The following is a 25,048-nucleotide window of genomic DNA, read 5'->3' on the forward strand; positions in this document are numbered from 1 at the left end:
TTAGGTCCTGGGAATCTTACTTTCTTTCCATATCTAAAACTTTTTAATAACTTTTCTTTTCCTTCTCCAGAAAGGAGAAAAAATCTTGGGGAAAATCCTGACAAGGCTGCTGAACTGCTAGTTCAGTCCATTGCAGTTCCTGGCACAAAAGAACACTACCTCACTTGGAAATTTTTCATCCTTGTTCCAGGCATTAGCTCCCTCAGCTTTAGTTCCCAAGAAGACCCATGCAGAGCAGGGGGATTCACTGCACTCACAGGGGCAGTAAGTACTGAGTTGCTATCCTGGTTGTATACTATGGAACTATTTCCATTTTGAAGGGAGTTGCCTGTAATTTCCAGCTGGGTCTTTAACTGAGGTTTTCACTTAATTGTTGACAAAGATTTTTTCACGTTTAATAACAAACTGTCTTTCTGAATTTCACTTCTCATCTTTAGATCACTAAACCTTCACTTCACCTTCTTTAGATCACTAAAGCTGTAGGTTCACTTTTCTTGTGCCTCTGAAGTATGCTAATAGCAGTAAGAACACCCAATATACACAACAGAACTTTAGCAGACTTCAAAATGTTTAGCTATTTTAGACTTACCCATAGAGCTTACTTTCCAAGAACATTCAGGTTTCTCCTTTGGAAGCATACTGTTGTTGCCAGCAGGGAGAAATGAACATGTTCCTCCATTGATCTTACTTGGAGCATTTAGGTGACAAGAGAATGACCAGTGGCAGCAAAAGCACCTGGCATAAGGAGTAAAAAGATGTGGTTGAAATGCAGTACTCCCAAAATCTTTAAATAGAAAAGCTGTGTAAAATGTTCTTGAGCATGAGTTGACTTCAGGTTGGTACCTCTGTATTTTGCCTCTTGAGATTCTTGTGCTGATTTGATAAATACCTACAATCAAACCAACTAAAAATATTACTGGCTTTCCTTGGTACTATATAGATATGAACTTAAAATATTTTTGAAACATATAATTTGTTGGAATTTAATAGTATTTTGCAGCATTAGTAGTTCTTGTCTTACCTGTATTACTCCACAGTTTGGTTTATATTATATGTAGGTCATATTTTAATAATGGAAACAAACATTTATCAGAAATTTTCAGTGCTCTTCTCCAAGAGTCATGGTATTTTCTCCACTTTCTGTTTGATATTGTTACAAATGAAATGTTTTTGCTTTGTACATGTGTCTCATTTGTTCATTTAACTGTATTTTCCAGTTCTACACAGACTCTCAACCCATACTCATCATATAAGCATCTGAATCACTCCTCAAGCATATGAGTAGTATGAGAGGTACAGATCAGTCAGTAGTCCCATGATTCTGCCTTGTCTCTTTATCTCAGCTCTCACATTTCTAACTCTTATCTGAATCTGGAGATCAGTTTAGTGGACACCCTAGCCCAAAAGGCCTACTACCCCAGGATGCAGGAATTCTACATTATGGCAGAAAGCTAGGTTGTGTCACACCTTTTAAACATATCCTCAAGACTCTGAAACCTTTCCATGAGTATTTATGACCTTATTCAGGAGTCTTGTGAGAAGGATGATGGAGGATGATCTCATGCTCTGATGGAGAAAGATCATATAAATAAAGCCTTTCAGAGCTCATGCTGGTGTGCATGCAGGACATACAGCTGTTAAGATCAAAGGATCACTCAAGGTTGATGCAAACTTTATATTCTGTTCTGCACAGGCCTAATTCAAAAAGGACTGGCTGGCTGGTCCCAGTTCAGGCAGCAGGTATTTCTGAAGTGACTGTATACAGGGAACAGGAAACCTATTTCTGTGTTATACCTCAAGCCCCACAAGTTTATTATTATTACTTTTACTACTGAGAATTTTCAGGGCTTTAAAGGAAAAAAAAAGTGTATTTCAGAAATGGTTATCTGTTTGTCTACTCTGAGGAGGAGAGGTGGCAAGTTTTGAAAGACTTTGCCTCAATCAGAGAACTGTTGGTCTGAAACACAAACCACTTGTTGGTCAGTGGCAGGCATGTTCTTCATGTAACATTTTCCACTCTTAGTGACCATTATCATGATAGGAGATCCCTGATCTCCAGAGAGCAGACTGCACATTCCTAGTCCAAGGTTGCCACTAGGACATTGAAAGATAAGGAGAGACAGGGACAAGATTCTCACCTACAGTGAGGCCCTTCCAATCAACACTGTAGGCTATACGATGTCTTCATAAAGGAAGCTACATCTAGCAGGCTGATTCTTGCTGCCAGAAAGGTTGGACAGTACATGCCAGTGTTCTGCTGCTTCACTGATTGCCCTTATTTCCTCAAAGGAGATGTAAGTGCAGAGGCTCACAGCTGGTTACATTTCCTTTCAGAGATAACAAGGCTCCATGAAGAAGGAGACATCAAAAATCACAAGAACTGCCAGTCCTGTGACAACCACAGTATCTTCTCTGAGAACTAAGGTGCAGTATCTGATACCTCCATTTACCTGTGGCTTCCTGTTACACAAGCAGTCCCTTCTTAACCTTAAATGACTGTCAAACCAAGAACTACAAATTTCTATTACAGAACTGGGCACATTCCTTTCTACTTAAATGCATATTTGTGATTGTCATGCTCACTTCTACTATAAGGAGCAATTCTTTACCATCTGGATTAAGATAAACAATTAGCTTAAATATCTTTGAATATTTGATATTTTGTATGAAGTCTGGCAGAGAACATTTGAAATATAAACATTTACATAACCCATCTCAGTTATTGTTTTCTCTCTTCTATGCAAGAAAGCTTTATTTGTAGATTGTTTAATTTTCCTTTGTCTCAGCTCCTTCAAAGCTATAACATCTATAACATTAGAAGATGGAATCCCTAGGATTTCAAATTTAAGTATAATTAAGACAATATAACTCTTGAGTTTTCCTCCAGCTCACACAAATTCTCAAACCAAATGCTTAAAGAGCTACTCCTTTTAGCAACTCTGAATCTTTTCAGTTTATTAGCTTTCTTATTCCAGGAATCTCAGAGAAGTTATTTTAGCAAATTAAATCCCATAAGCACACATAAAAAACACACTTTATTTGCCATCTTGGTTGAAGTTCTGAATAATGATTGGATCTCCCTGTTTACTTCCATTGTCAGTATTAAGAGAATACTTGCAGAATCTTTCCTTAGTTTCCTTGCTAATATTTTGCTATTGTACAAAAAATAGAACATCATAGGTCCCTGTTTGATTTCTCAATTAAAAAAAAAAAAAAAAAGACGAAGAAAAAAGAAAAGGAAAAAGAAGAAAAATAAGACATCTCTGATGGATTAATCTCTGGTAACTTGGTACCTAAAACTCCCTGTCTGACTAGGTGTATTACTACCTAACAGTCCTACTCCCACATGGATAGCAGGGAGAGAGAGACAGGCAGCTGCACAAGGCAGTTTGTCACACTCTTACAAAGGTGGGATGATCTGCCTTCCAGTGGTCCCTCATACTCTGCTAAAAAGCCAGTTCAACAATTTAAATTGGAGCACATGTTTAGTGTGCTTCAATAATGTGCTCAGATGACTCTGGTCAAGTAAGAGGAATACAGCCCCAACAAAGCCATGTGATTTGAATAAAGAAGAAAATTAAGTGCAAGGTAACTGGTTTATAATTTTTCCTGCAAAGAGCAGATGCAGGGTCAGATTTCACTATCACCACTCACATTTAGTAGTGCTTCCTAGTTAAGTAAGTTGTTACTGTCTACTAATCCAAATATGTTTAAAGAAATTTAGAAAAATCAGGATAAGAGTAAACATAAATTATTGACATAGTCTGTATTTGGATGATTAAAGTTATTCAAGTACCAAATTTAGACCCTTCATCAATGACAGTAGGCTACATCACACATCTGATGATCTGGACACAAGTCCCAAGTGTCCCGTGCTGTGTATAATGCTATATATCTGCCCAATTACAAGCCTGAAGAAGTGCTTCAGCTAGTTCAGATAATTAAATTTTAAATCTAATGTTCATATGAATTTTTAACATGCCATGAAAACCAAGGGTTCATAAATCATTTACAGTAACACATGAAGGCATTCTTGGTCATCTCCACCAACCAATTTGTCCCTCAGATCAACAAAAATCCTTTCGGAACTTTGATAAGCTAATATATGCCTTTTTAAAATATGTCTCTTTATAGATCCTGACGAGCTGGCTCTGCTCTATAAGAAACATTTACATAGGCTTATCAGAAAAGGAAGGGGAAGTGGTACATATATACTTATTAGAAAGGACCATCTCAAAAAAGAAAATATAACATCCATAAAGGCTAGACAGAGGAAGTAGTTTTCCTTGGCTATAAGAAGGATACTTCTGCCTGACCTAAAGAAGTGACTTTGCTTTATAGCTGATGTGGCAAGTTTGGTCTATTCTTTTGTTGGAATATTAATTTGTATCACTTTTGGAAGAAGGGGAAGGCAACTTGGAAGGACTTCAAGGATGTTGTGATGTTATGAAGGGAAAAAAATAGAAGGGCCAAAGCTCAGCTAGAACTTTGTCTGCTGCCACAAAAGACAACAAAAAATGTTTCTATGAATCAGAAACACAAGGAGGGATAAGGAGACTCTCCAGCCTTTATTGGATGCAGAGGGAAACCTAATGACAAAGGATGAGTAAATGGCTGATGTACATAATGTCCTCTTTGCTTCAGTAGAACCAGGTGCCCTTGGGGTACCCAGCCCACAGAGCAAAAACAGGGAGAGGAAGCACAATGAAGTCTCCATAATCCATAATCCAAAGGGATTATGGGTCAACAACCTGCTACATCACTTAGACCCACACAAACTCATGGGGACAGATAGGATCCACTCAAAGGTACTGAGGGAGCTGGTGGAAGTGCTCATTGGGCCACTTTCCACAATTAACCAGCAGTCCTGGCTAACTGAGAGGCCCAATTTTCTGGAATTTAGCAAATTCCTACCTACAAGATGGTTCAGAAGGAGGAGCCAGGGAACTACAGGCCCATCAGCCTGACCTTGGTACCAGGGAAGGCTATGAAACAGATCATCTTGATTGCCATCATATTGCACATACAGCACAACCAGGGCCCAGACAGCATGGGATTAGGAAAGGCAGGTCCTGCTTGACAAACCTGATCTCCTTCTATGAGAGGGTGACCTGCCTAGTAGATGAGGGAAGGGCTGTGGATGTTTGTCTATCTGGACTTCAGCAAATCCTTTGATTCTGTCTTCCACAGAATTCTCCTGGAGAAACTGGCTGCTCATGGCTTGGACAGATGTACACTTCACTGTGTGAAAAACTGTCTGGATGGGTGGGCCCAGAGAGTGGTGGTGAATAGAGTTACATCCAGCTGGTGGCCAGTCCCTATCGGGCTCCCCAGGGCTCGGGGCCAGTCCTCTTATCATCTTTACTGATGATCTGGACAAGGGAATCAAGTGCATTCTCAGTCAGTTCACAGATGACACTAAGCTGTGCAGGAGTGCTGATCTGCTGGAGGGCAGGAAGGCTGTGCAGAGGCATCTGGACAGGATGGATTGACAGGCCATGTCCAGTGGTATGAGGTTCAAAAAGGCCAAGTGCCAGGTCCTGCACTTTGGTCACAACAAACTCATGCAAAACTACATGTTTGGAGAAGAGTGGCTGAAAGCGGAAAAGAACCTCGGGGCTGACAGCAGCTGAACATGAGCCAGTGTGTGCTCAGGTGGCCAAGAAGGCCAATGGCACCCTGGCCTGTATCAGCAATAGTGTGGCCAGCAGGATCAGGGCAGTGATTGTCCCCAAGTGCTTGGCACTGGTGAGGCCACATCTTGAATGCTGTGTCCAGTTCTGGGCCCTTCACTACAAGAAGGACATTGAGGGACTGGAGCAAATCCAGAGAAGGGCAATGGAGCTGGTAAAGGCTCTGGAGCACAAGTCTTACAGTGAGTGGCTGAGGAAGCTGTGGGTATTCAGCCTGGAGAAAAGGAGGTTCAAGGGGAACCTTATCGCTCTCTACAAACACTCGAGAGGAGGTTGTAGGGTTGTCTCTTGTCCCAGGTAACAAGTGAAAAGACAAGGTTTCAAGTTGCTCCAGCAGAGGTTAAGACTGAATATTAGGAAAAATTTCCTCACTGAAAGAGTGGTCAAGCATTCAAACAGGCTGCCCAGGGAACTGATGGAATCACCATCCCTGGAAATGTCCAAAAGATGTGTGGATGTGACACGTGGGGATATGGTTTAATCATAAACATGGTCATGTTGAGTTAATGATTGAACCCAGTCATGGAGGTCTTTTCCAACCTTAATGATTCTGTGGTTCTATAAAAGGAAAGAAGAACAGAAACATGTTGAAATATCACATTCTTTGGTCATTAGTGTTCAAAGGAGTTCAGTCAGAAAGATGACCCTTTACAAAGCAGTCTACAGGCACATGAGTAATTTCACTGTAAACAGCTACATTCACTAAGCATGAAGCATCAGTGACAGAAAGAAAGAAACAAAAGAATGTGAGTTTTCTTATCTTCTAGTGAGTTTTCAGCAAAAATTTTGAACAGAGAAGCAACCTGTTGTAGCTGCAAATAAAAATCCCTATTTTTAAGATCTGAGACAACAGCTCTCTTAATAGCTTCCCCTCCCTTTGGTGGGTTCATGGGGACAACCTTTTGTTCTACAGCCTCAGGCTGCTTTTTTCAACCTTGCTTTCTACCACAAATGTGTGAGGTTGCATTTTCAGAAATGGCCATTACTCTTGGGATCCAAGTATTTCGTTTTAGCCTTGTCTACCTGTTGCTATGTGTTTAAGTCCCTAATGGCTCTGACATCAGTATCTAAACTTTTTGTTCACTATCTTGAGCAGAATTGCAATATAGAGGGCTTAATTTACTTATCAAGGAGACTAAACTCATAGGTAGCCCACGTTCAGTATTTGAACTAACTCACTTAAATTCTACTCTAGGAAACTTTGCACTGAACCTCAGGAAGACTCTAGACTTAGGCACAAGTTCTCTGTGACAGACAAGAGATTGAAAGACAACTTTATTGAATCCCTGAATATAAGGCTAATTTTTTAAGAAAATAGCATTAGGCTTTTCAAGAAAATTCTCTGTAGATTAAGAGCCAAATACTTCAGATTTGGAAATCTAACTCCTAGGAAAAGGTAGATTTTTTTTTTCCCTAAAACCAAAAACCCCATTATTCACATCTTCCAGAAGCCAGCTGAGGACAAGAACCATGTGCTGTCTTTCATGAATGCCATCCTTATGTGGTTAAATTTTACCATATGGATGAGTTTTGGCAGATACCAAATTGTTAGTGCCATAATAGAGACAAATGTCTAAAAGAGTAGAGCTTTCAATGATGAGCACTGTATCTGTCTCAAGGAAGAATCCCATCTGCATTCCTAGCCAACGTCCCTTTATAAGGGACATTGCCTTCTGTCTTCACACTTCTCTGCCAGAGTATTGGACATATTTCCTATCTTGCCTCCTACTCAAGCTGCTTCTTAAAGCTCACATTAGCATCTTAGTGAAAAATTAATCATTTTATAATTGATATCCAGCAATTAGAGTTCTACACTTCAGTTTCATTTTATTATTTATGTAAAGGTAACTGAAAGAGTTAACAAGGCTTAAATATTTTAAATAAAATCAGAGCCATTAATTATCTGCCTTTTTTTATAATAGAAATTATGCATCCAATTTCAATGGAAAATTATCTGGAAGTGTATCTGAGTCACTCTCCATGATGTTATCAAAGTTAGTAACAGCCTTACTGGGACAGTCCAGGGAATAAGAAAAACTAATTATATTGTCTGGCTCTGACTGGCTTCATAGTACTTTACAAAAATAAAAAACTATTGTATGTAGCCTACTTAAATCTAATGCAAGAGAGCCTCATGAACAGAAATTTAGAAAAATCCTAATGTGGGCTTTGTAATTTGAAAGATCTTGGAGACTAATTCAAACAAGAACAAGCCTTTAAGAATGCCTGTTTGATTGTTTTTTTCCAAGCTCTTCTGATTGATTTGGCGTGCAGGGGAGTAATAGAATTGTAACAACTGTGATGAAGCTTTCTTAAATAGAAACTGACATTTCTGACAAATGTTTGTTTGGGTTTTTTTTCTTCTTAATGTCCAATCGATTTGAACATAAATATGTAATTCACTGCAGAAGACATGAAAGTCCTTTTTCTGAGACTAGTCTGGAACTGATGGGCTACTGGGATTTATTTTTCCTTAAACAAAAGAAGAAATCATATCTTACACATCATCTGCTATTCAATCCAAAATTTTCTTTACCCAGTCTCAACTAAAGTGGGCAAAATTCCTAATATGCCTAATTTTCCTTGATTGCTTACCTGCTGCACACACAGCATTTTCCACAGGAGAGAAGGTTTTCTTTTCCACAGTGAGGAAGTTTTTAATTGCAATATGCTATGGTTTGCATGTCAACAATGAGTGGGACAGCCTTTTTTTGATGCCCAGAAACTTCTCAGTAAGAATTGTGACAATTACTAGTTTGTGAAGCAGCTGTTCCTGAATCTGAGGAAGGGGTTTCAACAGGTTATACTCAAAAAATCCTCTGCAGTGGAGACAGAGTAAAGAGGTAAAAAAGGTTATAGAAACAGGAGATAACGAGGAAGCTATAGCTAACTTATGGAAAAAATTAACTTTACAGGGAACTATGTCTCAATTTCTAAACCATACCTCAGTTATGAGGTATATGGTTTTTTTCCTGGGAGATAAGGATCTGCTGGAATCCTGCTAGTGATGGAGACTACACAGCCACTTCTAAACACACAATAATGGACCAAATGTACATACTATATTCAATTATTAAATGAAAATAGGAAATGTTTTTTCAAAGGAAAAAAAGAAAGATGTCAGTAGTGTGTATCTTCAAGTGGTCTAGTAGTCTGTATCATCAAGTGATCTGTATCATAAAGTTCTTGATAATATTCCAAATGTTTTTTACAATATTTCATCTAATTCTCTGTGAATTATTTTAACTTAAAAAAAACCTAGAGTTCTCCCTCATTGTCTGGGAATTACTAATGGGAATTATTGCTTCATATAGAAGTTTTTTATAACATACCCTAGGGATTTATTGAAGTCCTGAAAAATACTTTGGCAGTGCTCAAGCTAAAGCAGGAAGGCAAATACATAATAGCTACACACCACAGAGCCTCACTGCTCCTCTGGTATTTTCTCCAGAATACATAAGCAAATCAATGACAATTGTGTCTGAAGGCTGTCTAATGCCATTAAATATCAGTGGGTAAATGAAAAGGTCTCCCACACAACCTCTACACAGAAGCCAACTTGGCTTTCTCAGAAAAAATACTGTGCTTAAAAAGAACAAACACATTTATTGTAAAATATTTTAGTTACAAAAAACTCTACCTTCCATCCTCATCCACAACCACTATAACCAGAAAACCCTTACCCTTATTTGCTGTAGAATTCTTGTCTCCTTACAAATCTTTTACTTTTTAGCTACATAGCGGGGTGTCAGGGTAGCTTCAGGAGTTCAGGACATAGGACAGATGTACATGAGTAACACCCAAGCCCAGATATGTCACAGAGTCACTTGGAGATCATGGGTTTTTATTTCCCAGAGCACTGACTGGGCACAGTGCTGCCTCAAGCCTGTTCCAAGCATTAACACATCACTGTTAAGCTAAAAAGCAAAGTGCCCAAAAAGAAACTGTCATCTCCTTTCCCTCAAGGAAACTTTGTTCTTGTCCCTCTTTGAGCTTCAGGTTTGTCACTACCGAATGCTCTGTTGGGAGGTCTCCAAGTTGAAGCCTGGCTGAGTTTATTCAGACATCTGTGTCCCTGTGCTGCACCTCCCAGTATGCCTGACTTTGAGAAGGTGTTTGACCAGCAAGAAGCCAGCTAGCATCCAGCTGGGCTCACTGTTTAGGCTCTGCTCCAGCTCAGAGCATCTGTCTACTCCAGATGAGCCGTCCCTCAAAGCAGAACAGCTGTACTCCCATGACTGTCATCTCAACCAAAGCGCCTGCACAGACACTGCAAGCCAAACTAGCAGTGAATAACAGAGACAACTGTAACACAGCATTTCATCTCAACTCCCTGTTGTCACATGTTTCTGACATATACATCCCTAAAAAAAACTGGCCTGAGGCTACATTTTGGGATTTAAGTCCCATTTCTGGTTCTGTCTATACTCACTATACAGAAATAATTGAGTCTTATGGCTTTTCTCAAATATGTGTATGTCACAAAATGTCTGTTTCCTCCCACAGATCTAAGAGCAACTTCCCAGTCAAAGTGAGGGAATACATAAATAGAAATTAAATACCATATTGGGCTTCAGAACACCTTCACTGAAGGAGTGGGCAGGAGGCAGCAGATCCCTTCCTATTGCTTCTCCATCACACTACACTCCTGATTAATGTACTGCAGTCCTACAGTATGGGCACAAGGCCACATGTAATGACCAGAGGAAAAGACGATATTTCAACATCAAAACGCATCAGGAAATATTTTGCTGGGTTTTGTATTTGAAAAAAATAAGGAGCTGTAGAATTAAGCTTTGAAAGCCCAGATTTATGCTTTGCTCCTCTTCAACACCCTGAAGTCATAACTACCAACACCAGAGAAATAACTATCAGCTTTATAGGACTAAAAAGTTTCAGAGTCATGAACTTAGCTCTGTGACCATTGAATGATAGTCATTGTTCAAGTAAAGCTGCTTATGTGCATGAAGATTTTCATATGGGTACATTTTGCAGAATCCAATTTTTGAGGCATCCTAGTGAATAAGCATCCCCTGATAAAATCCTTTTAAGCAGCTGTGTGAATGGATGCTAACATGATTGGTAGACAATTCCTCCATGACTCATCTTCAGCCTTCTGCAAAACAGAAATGCTATTACAAGAAGGTAGTGAAAATGAGTAATTAGATCTTGAGCTGCAGGTGATATGCACTGAGAAACATTTGGATATCTTTCTAGAGGATGCGTCATGATCACTGGTACCTTCCTGGGGAAAAAGGTGATTCTTGCAAAATAATTATAACTACAACAATCTTAGAGTTACTGTTTCTTACGTTACTGTGATTCTCCCACATGAGTTTTGAAAATATCCAGTATTAAATTCAGTTTTAGAAATTTCCCTTTAGATGGCAATCTATAAGAGATTTCAAGGGAAGAGAGGGTTTTTGAAGTCTGTAATTACAGACATGAAACACATTTTGCCACACAGCCCTTCCTTAGCTGTGTTGCTTAATTTCAAGGCTCAATGCTGCTATTATCAACTAAATTGCATACTGTATCCGTAATAAAACCAAATAGATTCTTCTGGAATGGAGATACTTAAGCACATTAAAATTATCTAATGTCTTTGATCTCATTATACCAACATGGCTCCCTTAGGGGCCCAAGTAATGAGAAGAAATAATGTCTGATATTCCTGTGAGTTAATCCTGCTTATACAGCACCTGTATCCCTACCTAGCTCACTGTAAACCTGAGAGAACTGCACTGAGAACAGTGGGACAAATATATGTGTGTGTGTTCGTGTGACTGACAGGCATTTTGCCTTTGTCATAATACCTAATACAATGTACAATTTACAAATACATTTTGTGCTGTAGACAAGTAAGTGTTGCTGTTTGTGACCTGCTTCCCAGAGTTCCATGACAAAAAAAAAAAAAAAAAAAAAAAAAGAATTTTCAAAAGAGCTATCCACTGCTCACCAGTTTTGATATACTGCAGCTTACAGCACATTGTCTTCAGTTCCTCTACTACACTTAGTCAATTATTTTTGTTTATATATATAAGGATCTTCAATAATTATCATAACTCCTTGAAACCCTCATGGCTTCTCTATTTTTATTTTTATACATTAAAATTCTGGTGATACCCTAAATACAAAAATCAAGTAGAACCCAGAGTAAAGTACAATTTTTGCTTAAAGCTTAAAGAATTAGTTCAATTTCAATAGACTTCCAAGGACATGTCAGAGAAATTTAATGAAAAAAATATTTCCAAATGCTACAACCATTGGCAGAAAATTCTAAATATAAATCAAGGGATTGCTCATTGCTATTGTAGCTCCTTGGCTGTCATAAAACTAATGGTTCCATAATCAGGCTGGAATTCGGGGATCAGGAATTTTCCTGCACCCTACACTTGTCAGGCTTACAAAACTTCTCTGTATCAGCTTACATTTGGATCAAAGTACTCTCAGGTTGTACAAGTCTTACACTGGGGTCAGCAATATTTCTAAATGTGTCTTGAATAGCAACACTGGAAATTGTATCAAATTTAAATAAGAACTCTAATTTTTTTTGCTTGGAAGCTTGGCGTTATCTGGCAAAAGCAAACTGCATCTTCAGTGCACATGTCCAGCACTGCACAAGGCAAAATTAACAGCTTTCTCTGGAAGCCAAAAACAAGCTGGTTTGTCTCTTAAATTTTCTATTTGCACTTGGAAGAGAATAAATTCTTTTACTTGGATACACAATGATTAGTACAAGATTGAAGATCAGCAGGAGAGATGTCTTTAAATGCATTAATATGATAAAAATATTATTCATGACTTTTATTGCTACCTAAAACAATAGCCATCCTATACTAATAGGTCATTATATATTATCTACCATCCTCTTGTTTAATATGCAATTTTTATGTTAGGCAGATGTAAAAAAATAAGCAGTGATAATTAATATTATTTTATTCTAGCTGAGGAAGCCTTGATTCACTGTTTAAAGCATTGTAGCTAGTGATATTTATTTTCTTCTGAAAGGCCAAAATCCAACTATCTCTTTATTAATTTAAATATATTGTATAATACTTGAACAAAATTATGTCAAGTGGAAATTTAAATCCAGACAAGTCAAAGGTGTGAAATTTAGCAGATCATAATGAAATAATCCCTTCTATAAGGATGTTACTGTTCTACTGGCAACTTCGTCTTATCAAAAATTACCATTCCCATTGCAAAACTACTCTCATATGCTACAGTACATGACTCAGGTATTACTAATAAATTTCCTTCAGATATTCAAGTTTCTATAGATTTTCTAATTATTTTTTATAGCTTTTCATTAGCAATTTGCATGTTTACAGGAAAAGACCAATTTCTTCACTTTTTTGTAAATTATCCTTCAATATTAGAGTGGAGGAGAGAATTTTCCTCTTAGAGCTCCCAGCATCCACAACTTCTTTTATGTTCTGGGCTTGTTCTGTCACCTAATTTCTGTGGCAGTATTTTGGTGGGTGCTACATTCCTAGGGAATTTTAAATATTTCATTTTCAGTGATTAATTAATTATATCCTGCCTCTATTGAATTAAAATGTAAACTTCTTACAATTTTAAAGGCAACAGATTTTAGCCCAACATAGGTAAGTAATTCCTCTCCAGTATAACTAGAGAACAGAAACATAATCTCCAATATTAACTAGAGAACACTTACACTCCAGGTGAGTTTGGTCTCATTAATCTGCTTATAAATATGACTTTATCATTTTGAATATTAAACCAAAATAAATAATAGCAGTTCTGAATGTTCAAAAGTTTGGTGGGGTTTTTTTTTGGTTTTTTTGTTTGGTTTTTTTTGGTTGTGGTTTTTTTTGTTTTTTTGGTTTTTTTTTTGTTTTTTTTTTTTTTTTTGTTTGTTTTTTGGTTTTTTTTGTTTTTGTTTGCTTTTTGGTTTTTTTTTTTTTTTTGGTTCTACAGTAGTCTGTAAGAAGTGTATGAGAAAAAGAAAGGGAAAAAGCTAAAAATTACTATGGCTATAACACCCAAAAGGGAGAGGAAGGTCAAATAAATCCAACATGATACTTGAAAGTGACTTCAAAGGGAAGATGGAATTATGCATCATTAGGTTTATTTAATATTATGAAAATGTTCTAAAATGTACTAAAAAACTCTGGGAAAATTATCTTTGATATTACACCTACAAACATGAAACATATGGCCCACAAGAACTGTAACATTTGGAAAAATAATGAAGATACAACATGGAAAGGAAGGAGACAGAAAATGGAGTGGAGGAGGTTTAGTTAATATCTGTTTAAGATCAAAACACCATGAGCATTTTGTTACAGTATTACAGGTCCTGGGCGTTCATTCAAGTGTGAGAGTTGATGATAGCTGAGCCAGCCAAGAGACTGCACTGGCAACCTGGGATTGGACTGTTTCAGGAAGAGCACATCATTCTGTAGCACCACTTACTATGTGATTTCCCTTTCTCAACTCAAAAGCCTCCCATCTAAATAAGGACAAGCTCCATTTCAAAACAAAATCCTTTGCAAGCTGCTCTGAAGTCCACTGTCAACTGCTGCTCTAATAGAAGAGTTTCATGTAAGCTTAAGCCATTTCTGTCAACTCTCCTAAGTTTTCTCTCTTCAGGTAGAACAAGGATAATAGGTGCTTGTATATTCAATACTGATTTGTCCCTAGGTTTCACAGTCGGGAGATTCTACAGCTGAAGTTAAGGAAACTGGTTTTAGTTTGATAGGAAATGTAAAGGGTATTAGACTCTTTATTCATCCTAAAAACCTTGTGGGCTTCCAACTCCTGTATAAATGGTCACACAACATGTACATTCACGACCAAAACAGCATCCAAGCAATGCTTGCGAGCAGGCCCTGTAATATCTGACACAGCAACACTCTGGTTGGGTGCCTGAGGTAAAATAATTCATCTGTCTGGGCCCAAAAACAGTTATGCACACACCAAAAAGAAGTGCTGGAGAGTAGTCACATTGCATTTGCTGTAGGCTGTAGTCCACCTTCATAACTGGATCTCACACACACACACACACCCAGTTCATACAGGAGGTCATTCAGGACAGTCCTATGGCCTGTTTCATCCAGCAGAGCAAAGAGCATCACTACTGCAGCACCTCATTGCTATCTACCAAACTCCATCTCTTCAATCAAAGCTGTCAATTTAGCTTCTCTGGCAATTTTTGTCTAGAAGTGGTAATTTCTAGGCTAAAAGCCTTATATGGAATAAGGCATTGTAATAACAAGAACCATAAATTTATTCTTTTTCATGTAGGAATACCCACCATGGTTACACTACTTCAAAAATCAGAAGTTGAAAACTCACAAATCTATTACAAATATAAATTTAATGTTTTCTTATTTATTTTCATGTGTTTGAAATACAAGATGTACTTTAGAACAGAAGCTTAAAAAACTACATTGTAATTAATGTTGAAAATTGCCACATTATTTGTGAAAATTTCAACAACTTAAGAATGAAAATGTAATTACTAGATTCAGACTTCAAGACTTTGAAGTTAAAATAGGTATTTTAGACTATACATTAAAATTATGATATAGAGATACAAGTGTACTTTCCCATTTTTAATGAAAGGTATTATCTCACCATGAATTTGGCTTTCTTTAGTTTAGCATTCTGTCAGATAGTTTTCAATCTTTCTGGATGTGTGGACCATTATAAGTTTTCAACTGAAGCTCAAACACCTTTAAAAATATTTTATGTTACAGTGTTCAGAGACCACAAGTAACCTGATGACACCCCTCTGGACACCACAGGCTAAGCCATTTTATCTACATCTCTAACCAGCTCTATTACTTCTCTAACAGGCCCTGTTACGTGTGTTTCACAAAATATCATACTTCATAAAGCACTTACTTCATTGCACAACTTAATCACCCACACTGATAAAAATCTGATTCTACATCTGATTACAGGTTTGCTTGGTTTTTATTCCCAGATGCTGGGGTTTGTGGTGTAATTTTTTTAGACTGAAAGAGAATATTACTACTTGATGATATTTTCCTGGAACTTTTGTACCATAATCAAGTCACCTCTCAGTTATCTTATAATCTTTAATTATGCCATTATAAGACATTTTCTCTAATGTTCAAATATCTGTTGCAGTTCTTCTCTGAGGCCTCACTATTCTTTTCTCTGTAAATACTGTAATTCCACTGTCAGTTTACAATCATTTTAGCAGTCAGGTAGATTTTATTGACTTAACTTACTTGAACTTTCTCAGGTACTGCATGAGTCACTGACTGCAAAACTCTCCTGAACTATGTCTAAACTGTTCAATGTCAGAGTTCACTATGTGCTGACCATTGCAATCCATTTGCCTATTTACCCATTCTCCCAAATAATCAAAAGATTTTCAGCTCAAACCAATCCCTACGATTATGAATCCCATCTCCACCCAGAAAAGCTCAAAAAATTGCACAAGTGATTCCTGTTTCAAATATTCATCTTCCATGAATTCTCCATAACTCTGACAACCTTGAGCTTGAATATATGAAGATTCAATTTTGCAGCTAGAGTGAAGAGAAATGCTTCTGTACTGCTATAGTTGGTACCACCAACCACCATCAGAAATACAGCTTCCTGTGTCTCTTACGTTGCTCTGCTGCTATTTCCACACCGAGGTGTCAGTATGGTTTTGTGTATAGGATTTAACAACATCAGTAAATGTTTAGTGTCCCAAAACCCTTTGCTTGCTGTGTCCCATATGGTGAAATTAATGCCACACATTAATTGTAGACTTGTTTTGAATTTGTCCCTGTAGCATTTCATTGGTCTCCCTCGTATTTTAAGATCGTGAAAAATAGTTTTGGCAGTCTGTCATTTGACATATGTACCAGCATAGTTAGCAGATGGCTTAACCTAGATGAGCCTGCTGCAGCATTATTTTTATGTTGATTACCTAACAGCACCCTAAGATTTTACTGTTCAGGATTTTGTTCTGCCAAGCAACAGACAATGCAGCAGCAGTTTGTTTATTTTCAGTAAGGTAGAGAGGTAAATCTTTTAAAAGGCAGTCTGGCTACAGAGCATTAGATTTTACTCTGATCTAGAATGTTGGCATTACTTGCTTGGAGGGCATTACCTTCCAAAATTAACTTATTGTCTCCTGGCAACCAAAGTGCTCTCGCTAGAATGCCAAAAAGCATTCTGCAGTGACCCAGCAAAGGAGGTGATACTAATTTTCTTTATTTTCATCTTGAACTAAGGCCAGTGGAAACACTGTAACTACTTCTTCAATTTTTTTTTTTTTTTCCTTCCTTGCAAAGGAAATTGCTAAATGTGTTACACAGTTTCTACGGTATTGTAACACAGAGGAAGAGCTCTTCCTCTGGCTCTGTGTCAAATGATATAATGTAATATGTCTAATTGTATATATTCCTAACTGTACTAATCTTGTCAACACCTGCTACTACACAGGATGAGCCTTGCTGTTATCCCACTTCCTTCAAACTGCTGTTCAGTGTATGTCCAAGTTTTCTCTATTCAGATGTTGTCATCGCCCTACTGACCAGAATCTCCAATACATTGGTAACAAAGCACATTCAATGTCCAGGAGACCTAGAAGGCCAGATAAAACTGATGATGATGGCAGGCAGACAATCCCAGGAGACAAGGAGAAGGGCAGAAAGTGGAAATCATCCTCACTGATTCTCTTGACAATGTTTTGGAACGTGTCTCGATTTTTGGATGGTCATTTTTGATAACTCTCTGTGTTGTGCTCTCTGAACCGGAAACGGCTGCAGTATTAAATAGGAAAATGCTGTTGAGGCCTTTCTGCTGCTCTATAAAGTCTTAGAGAACAAATTGAACTGATGAATATGTCAGTAGTGTTTACTTATAATTTCATTTCATTGCCAAGAATAAGACTTGCAGCTTTTTAATAATCTCACAGTCCTGCATTTTGAATATTTTTCTTCTGCTGTTAAAAAGAGGAGAATTGAAAATCTTTTTCTGCAGTAGAACCTTAAAACACGGCTACACTTACACACATGCACAAAATGCACAAAACTGTAAGAAGTTAATATATGGACAAAAACCTGAACTGAGCAAGCAGTTACCCAATTTTCTGAGATCAGCCTGTTGAGCTCATACCCTAAGGCTATGCCACAGATCACAAGGTGCTACGGATCAGAATAAAATTTTCAGTATCAATATTAAACTTCTCTCTGTTTATCCCTCATGTATAAAAATAGCTGTAGCTTCCAGGGCTGACTTAATAGCTCTGTCAAAGGACCGTTCACACCTTCCAACAATCCTATTAATATAGAAGATGTTAAGTTCTATTGCTAAGTAACTGGGTGTACATCAGCTGAAAACATAACGCCTCAGTGCTAGAGAAGATAAACATCAAAAGTGTTCAGAGTGTGATAGTATCAGAGTGTGGTAGAACTAAGTACATGATTTAACAAGTATTTTCCATAGAGGAAAATCTACTAAAAGGCACAGAAGGATATTTGTATAATTTGTCACAAGTTCACTATCAAAATCCAATCTCTATAGCTGAACTTCCTTTTCAGTAAACAAATGAATGGACAAAACATATGCACATCCTGAGGACCTCTAAAAGAAAAATTCTTTTTAGGGGGTGTACATACTGACTATAAACTTTAGCATATCTCAGAAGATTAGTTTGCAATGTAAGTAGGAAATTGTAGTCTTGCTAACCTTGATGAATTTCTTGGGAATCAAATTTGGAGCACTAAAAACAGCTTCAAGGATCATTTTCAAGGATCAGTTTGCACACAGAAAATTTGAAGCTTTTATATTTCCTTTAACAGAGTTGTCAAGAATAATCCAGGTACAGACATTGTTACTTGTTTAGTATATCATATGAGGATCACCCAAATTCCAAGTGAGACACTCCCTTAATGGTACACAAAGACATTATTCAGATCTGAGTGAGGCTGCACATCCACAGAAGCAGGGTCAGAAACATGCACAGGCTTGTATTCTAATTGGGGCTATGAGCAGGAGCAGGAGGAAGCAGTCAGCTGTTAGGGTAGTGTGAAATGCCAAAATGGCCTTTCTCTACCCTTTCTGAGGGCTCACCAACCACACCATGCTGACCTAGAATAGTCCATAAAAGATTATTGAGAGAGCCACTGCTGAGTACAGTTTAAAATACTACGTACTTCTTGATGCTTTGCTCACATGACTATGCTGCAAGAGACATTTTCTGCTGCACTGCCACCTGAGGTTGCTTTCTTCCAGCAGGACCCCATGCCAGCATGCCAGGGAACATTGCCACCACGCAGCATGGGGGATGCAGTGGAATGCCTGAGCAGGCAGGCAGGACAGAATGTGTTCACACCACAGGGAGACACCTTGGAGCCCACCCAGGCCAGGAGCTCAGCAGCCATGCCTGTGTTCCAGTGACACAACACAAGGTGCACTCAGACACAGCCTGAGGACCTGCAAAATACAGCACAGAAACAGAGTGTGCTTTATTTCCATAACAGGCTTCCCACTAAGGCAGCCACTAAGTTGGATGACCTCATAAATAACTGCTTGTCTTTCCTTTATGTCAGGTTCCCCAAATTCAATTCTGTATGCAGAACTGCCATTCAGGAACAGATCAATCCAAATCTTTGGAAAGCCACATGAAGCCTTTAAAAAGACAAGCTGTTCTAATATTTTATTAGTAGCTCAAAGCAAATCTGGAGAGATGAACACTACAACCATCCCTTACCTGAAGTTGTCAAGGTAACAGCTACTTTAGGATTAATGCTCAAAAGGTAGTTTGTCTTTCATCACAAACACTACAAACATTACATGTATTCATCAGCTGGCTACTCACCAGGCTTTTCTTTACTGGTGCTCTTCCCAGGATACTTATTCTATTAGCTTCACAAGAGCAATAGCCCCAAATCAGGAGGGATTTTTTAAATTGCATGTTTATACATTACTTATTTCCTTTTCAGCATGCATATGATTATTGCCAACTCACCTCTCAATTACCTCATCCACAGTGGTTAATTTGTCTTCCAAGACAAATAATATTACCTCTCTAATTTACTTCTGTGACAATACATTGGTTATCTTTATCTTGAGAAACTTTAGTGAACTACTCCTGTATTTCCAAAACATCTACCTCTTTTTTTTTTTTTTTTTTTTTTTGTTCCTATACTGTACAGACCTAAAGGAGGGCATTAGTTCTTCTCTTAAAGCAGGACAGATTTCCCCCAAGAAAGAAGTTCTCTCACTAAGAAATTTTACTTGCTCTTAGCATTTTTCAAACACCTTACAGGGCATAATCCTAAAGACTGAACAGAAATTTAGAGGAAATTGCCTTGTAAACTATGAAATAATTTCTGTATAAATATTAAAAGGACACCTCTGGTTCTCAGATTTGATGTCCATAATAGAAAATCATTCCTCAAACATATTGGCAGTTGGTGTGAACTCTGCTGACAAAAAAAATAAAAAAAACAGCCTCTAGGAACTCCAGTTCATTTGTTAGAGACATCCAAAAGCTTAGTATTTTTCTTCTCTTTATTTCTCTCTTATAAGGATGCTCTGTTAATCTTGAACTGCAATGTCATTTTGTGCCTTACAAATTGACAGTGCTATTGAATGATGAAATTCAGCAGCCTTGTGACCTTGCTTGTTGTTACACGGCCTCAAAACAACTCATTAGACTTGCTCTATATACAGTATCATCCACTATCAGTCCCAAAGTAAAGGAACATCATCATTTTTTTTCTAAGAATACAGACAGGAGAAATAAATTAATTCTGTAAGCCAGAACAAAAGGTGCTAAAGGAGTATTTTTGACAAGAAAATTCCAATCATGGGAAACATCAGGTTAGGACATGTGGCATTTTTTCCCTCATCTAGGTGAGTTTCACAAAGTAATTGCTCCTTTCAACACCCAACTGAGAAAAGTAAATCAGGAGATTCTACAATTAAGTCTTGTTGTCATTGCACTTGGACCATATAAGCTGAAATCCTGTATGTGGCAGTTGCTGGCTCTCTGTTTCAGAGGAAAAAATTATATGATTAATGTCAGGGTTCCAGTTTAAACTTCCACTGAATGTTTGAAAATATCTCAGATAAACCAATTACATAATCACAGCAAAAGATGGACTTTTACTCATATACTTTATATACATATCAGTGCTCTCAAAGTTTTTTCTGTTTTCCTCTCTTTACACAAGAAAACAAAAGCTGAACCTGGAAGAATACTTTTATTTTTTTTTAATCTAATTGCTCAATGAGCTCTAATAGTTGAACAGAACTCATTTCACTTTCCTGCTACTCACACTTCACAACTGACATGACTTCATGCAAAAGAAGGCAACAGTTACAATGTTCCTAATCTATTTTATAATTTATCTTCTTAATGTGATATCTGAAACTTGAACCTGAAAGGATGATACTTATTTGTGAGAATACAAATGCCTTGTTTGTAAAACAATATTGAGTAAGCCTTAGTGACATACTGACATTTTTGAAAATCATGCCAGATTCTTATGAATTATAGCTGAGGATATCACACCAATACTTCAAATACTTACAGCTATTTGTATAATTAATTATCTCCTCTTTTAATTTCATCTTAAAGAAGAAAAATTGAGGAAGCTGGATGAATTTCAGACTATGAGAGAAAAGGCAGAAAACATTTTAGGGTGTTTGGGAAGCCAACTTTCATAGCCTAGTTCACCCTTCTGTGGTAACTCTTCCATGTAGACTACCTTGGAGTACACTAACAGGAGGCTGCCTCATGCAATGGCATTTTTAATGACTTATTCTCTGAGTTAACACTTTCAGTTATTTATTCTCAGGGTTAATATTGCTCCAGCAGGAACTCAACCTGTGAATGCAACATCCAAGCTAGCCTGATGTGCTATGTGCAAGCTTGTATTTCTGGGTACTGATTTTAGCAAGAAACAAATAATATGCTACCTTGTAAATCATTATAAGAGGACTTTTCATTTTCAAGACAGCCTTCATTGTTAAACTGATATTCAGATACTGCAGTTATGAGTTTTGCATAAACCTCTAGCTAAATAATATTTCATTTCTTTTATGCTAGCTTATCATGAAGACAAAATTCTTCTTCAATTCCTTTATTAGTAATAACATCCCTATGCTCCCAGCTGTTTTATCTGGAGCACTAGGGAGAAAAAAGGAGCCAATTTCTCCTCATCATGAGGAGGAATACATGAATTCTGAATATGCCTCTGGGTGACACATTTAACAAGACAAGGACAAGATATATGGTATCATTTTTCACAGGACATTCCTAATTAAGTAAGTTGAATATATCAAGTACACAGATGAGCTACATTGCACAAGATAGTGCCCTTTAAAACTGGGAAATAGGTTCCTAGCCATAAATTCAGCCTTCATTGTATTAGTTTGCTGTCTCTGAACAGGTCTAAATCTGGAAGTTTCTTCCTATCTGCTACTACTACTCTAATTTCAACAGGCTACAATTATCACATAAAAGCAGCTATGATGACAGAGGGCATGGTCACAAATTATTGAGAGCAAAATAGAGAGTAGAGGGGACGAATTCAGGGCTGCAAAATCACATATTGCCACATCACCTAAAAGCTGAGCTTTCTCATAAATCCCAGCCTCTCCGTAGTGCCAGATATTTATGTTGTGTTCTTCAAGTAATTACATATTCTCCTTACAGAAAAAAAATAAAAAGTTAGGGGTTGGGTAAAAAAAAGAGATTGCTTTAAAAAATAACGATGATATTAGCCACCAAAAAAGAGAGCTCAAAAATGAGTTCTCCCAACAAGGCATGATTCCTGGGTAGGTGGTACTTCAAAGGGGACTTAAGAGAAGAGATGTGAGTAAAGAGTAGAACTTGGAAAGGAAGGAAGGAGGAAAGCTCTTCTATGGACCAAAGATAGCATACTAGGAGGTAAAAACCCAAGATCACTAAAAAAGTAGATAAAATAAGCCCACTATGAAGAAATTCAGTCCTATGAGATTACCCTGATTAGAGTAGGGATGATGTGTCCATCACAGAGCATCTGAGTTCCAGGATCTTCCCAGCCTGGCAACAGGTTCTTCAGTTTAAGTGTCTGCACAATTGCAACCTCACTGTGTCCACTCTATGGGGACATTAAGTAAGTGAGTTAAATCAACAACATGAGAACTTACTTACCTATCTGGAAAAACGATAAAGAAGGCTATTGGAAGATTTGCAAATTTTTAGATAATGTGAGCATGCTTTAACCTGAGCTAACAATGTGCTTGGCGTAGCCCAGATGGAGACTTTTGAACAATACTGAGTGCATTTTCATGTAGAGAAGAACTTACAGAAGGGACACAGCCACTGAATCAACAGCTTGTGACAGTAAGGACACAAAATGACATATGCATATACAACAGTATTTGATTAACCATTATTTACAGACAATCATTTTACCATTATTGCTTATTATTATCATTACCTTTGAATTAATTTATATTTGCTTCCTTTTTCTAATCTTTATGTACACTGTATTGTCCATCCTAAATTGAATTTCCCATCACAGTGCCTATGATTTTAGATATTTCCTGTAACTAAAAAAGAATCAGAGCACACGGGATGAAACTCTAACAACCCTACATTTGTCTGCTCCTTTTGCAGGAAGAACATTTTGCCTTTGCCTGAATGACAGTTCCTAAACCACTAGATACAGCCTTAAACAGCAGAGAGTGATTCCATATATCAAGAATGATGTGAATCCCCTGAAGGATTCTATGCTTGGACTTTGCAGGTCACTGGTGATGGAAAGGATAAACAGAAGTGACATTAGACACCCACACATTTCTACCAAGTTACTATCCAATATATTATCAGAAGATTCAGATTCTAAACTAGTAATTTGATGTTATTAAAATCCTAGCTCACAAAAGCAAAGTGAATTTTAGAAGCTTAATAGTATATTGCTACTGCCATTTTTAACTTCATAGTAATAGCAGCCTCTCATGTGATACATGAACATTAGCTGGCATTAATGGCCTTTGAAATGTCCTTGCTGATACTGCTAACAGTCTTGTAGACTATTGTTCCCTAATAGCTTAGATTACCATAGAAGCCAAAGGCCCCAATTAAGATCAAGAGCCCTTTTGTTCTAGACACTGAGCAAACATATCCTGTTCTGAAGAATGTAAAAGCTGAAAAATTAGAGATGCTCAATGAGGGTTGAAACAGGAAAGGTATAATGCAATGTTTACAAATCGTTACTGGTATGTTAAAAGGTTGCAAAATAATAACCGCTCCTTTAGCTGCCATCATTCATTAAAGCAGAAACATTTGAAAACCAAACTTTTTTCTTGTCCTATGTAATACTGGTTCATTTGGTTTTCTTCAATTTGATTGAAAAATATAAGCAGTTTAATCTCATTTTTGCTTTGGCATAATGCTGTCTAAAGCATGACAGCAGAAAAATTAAGATATTTTGATAAAAATAAAAATAAAAAGTCCTCTGGGAAGATGTTTATAGACATAAAAGTGCAATGAACCTGTACTGACTACTCTGTGACAATGGTGAAAGGTAAGACATGTTTTGCTGAAAAAAAATACTTTGCTGAATCAGGATCTAAACTGTATTATGCTAATAAATTAACTAATTAATCCACAAATGCCAGATAGTTCCATATACTTTTTTCTTTCCATTAGTGCAAACTTAATGTGACCCCAGATTGTCCAAATCATGATACCAGACAGTTTTCTTGTGGGATGATGTGACAAATCTGATCAATCAACTACTCCAGGACTGAATAGTTTAGGTTGTTTTATTTGTAGAGCTATTTTTTACTTTGGTCAGCTCACCTGTATTACGTAAAATAAGTGTTATGATGAATTACATTCTTCAACAGATCTATGAATCTGTATATCTGTAAAATATACTGATAGCAGTACATAAACACTTCCTCAGTAATCACTCCTAATGGCTGCAAGACTAAGAATTTACTTCCATAATAGACTTCCAGTTTCTATATTATCACTTTCACTTTTTTAGGTACTCAAAAGGTGAAATACAGCTTTTAATAATGTTTAACGAATAAGCAATTCCTCTACGGAGGCTAGTGTAATTTCTAAACTATCTTTATTCACTGGAATAAGCCGGAAATTTCCATTGTCTTCTTGATTACCAAACCTGCAATTATATTAAAATAATAAGATTGTTAATAATTGAAATAATTAACATGTTGTGCATTTATGTATGTGTGTTGTAAAAATAACTGCAAAAATGTTTTATAATTAATAATAATTAATAACATATTATTAATTGATAAATTACAAAATGTGGTGGTCTTACTACTATATTAATTTCCTCTGAGTGAAAAAAATGAGGCTCTCTTACATGGTATGGTGGTGGTTT

At 37.2% G+C, this 25,048-nt stretch overlaps 1 protein-coding gene and 1 long non-coding RNA gene across 4 annotated transcripts in view; one reads left to right on the plus strand and one right to left on the minus strand.

The window, feature by feature from the left end:
- TRMT9B (tRNA methyltransferase 9B (putative)) overlaps nucleotides 1-25,048 on the minus strand; it is a 114,046-nt gene that overhangs the window by 27,689 nt on the left and 61,309 nt on the right. For all 3 annotated transcript variants that reach the window (XM_053976580.1, XM_053976581.1, XM_053976582.1), the window contains exon 3: nucleotides 590-735. In XM_053976580.1, coding sequence (XP_053832555.1) covers nucleotides 590-615 — 26 coding nt within the window. In that variant the 5' untranslated portion in view covers nucleotides 616-735. The remainder of the gene's footprint in view (nucleotides 1-589; nucleotides 736-25,048) is intronic.
- LOC128806762 (uncharacterized) lies at nucleotides 190-24,824 on the plus strand. Its single transcript, XR_008436932.1, has 3 exons — nucleotides 190-264; nucleotides 2,335-2,424; nucleotides 23,308-24,824. It is a non-coding gene; the product is annotated as an uncharacterized LOC128806762 (long non-coding RNA).

Source organism: Vidua macroura, chromosome 4, assembly GCF_024509145.1.
Source record: "Vidua macroura isolate BioBank_ID:100142 chromosome 4, ASM2450914v1, whole genome shotgun sequence".
In the NCBI taxonomy this organism is placed as follows: Eukaryota; Metazoa; Chordata; class Aves; order Passeriformes; family Viduidae; genus Vidua; species Vidua macroura.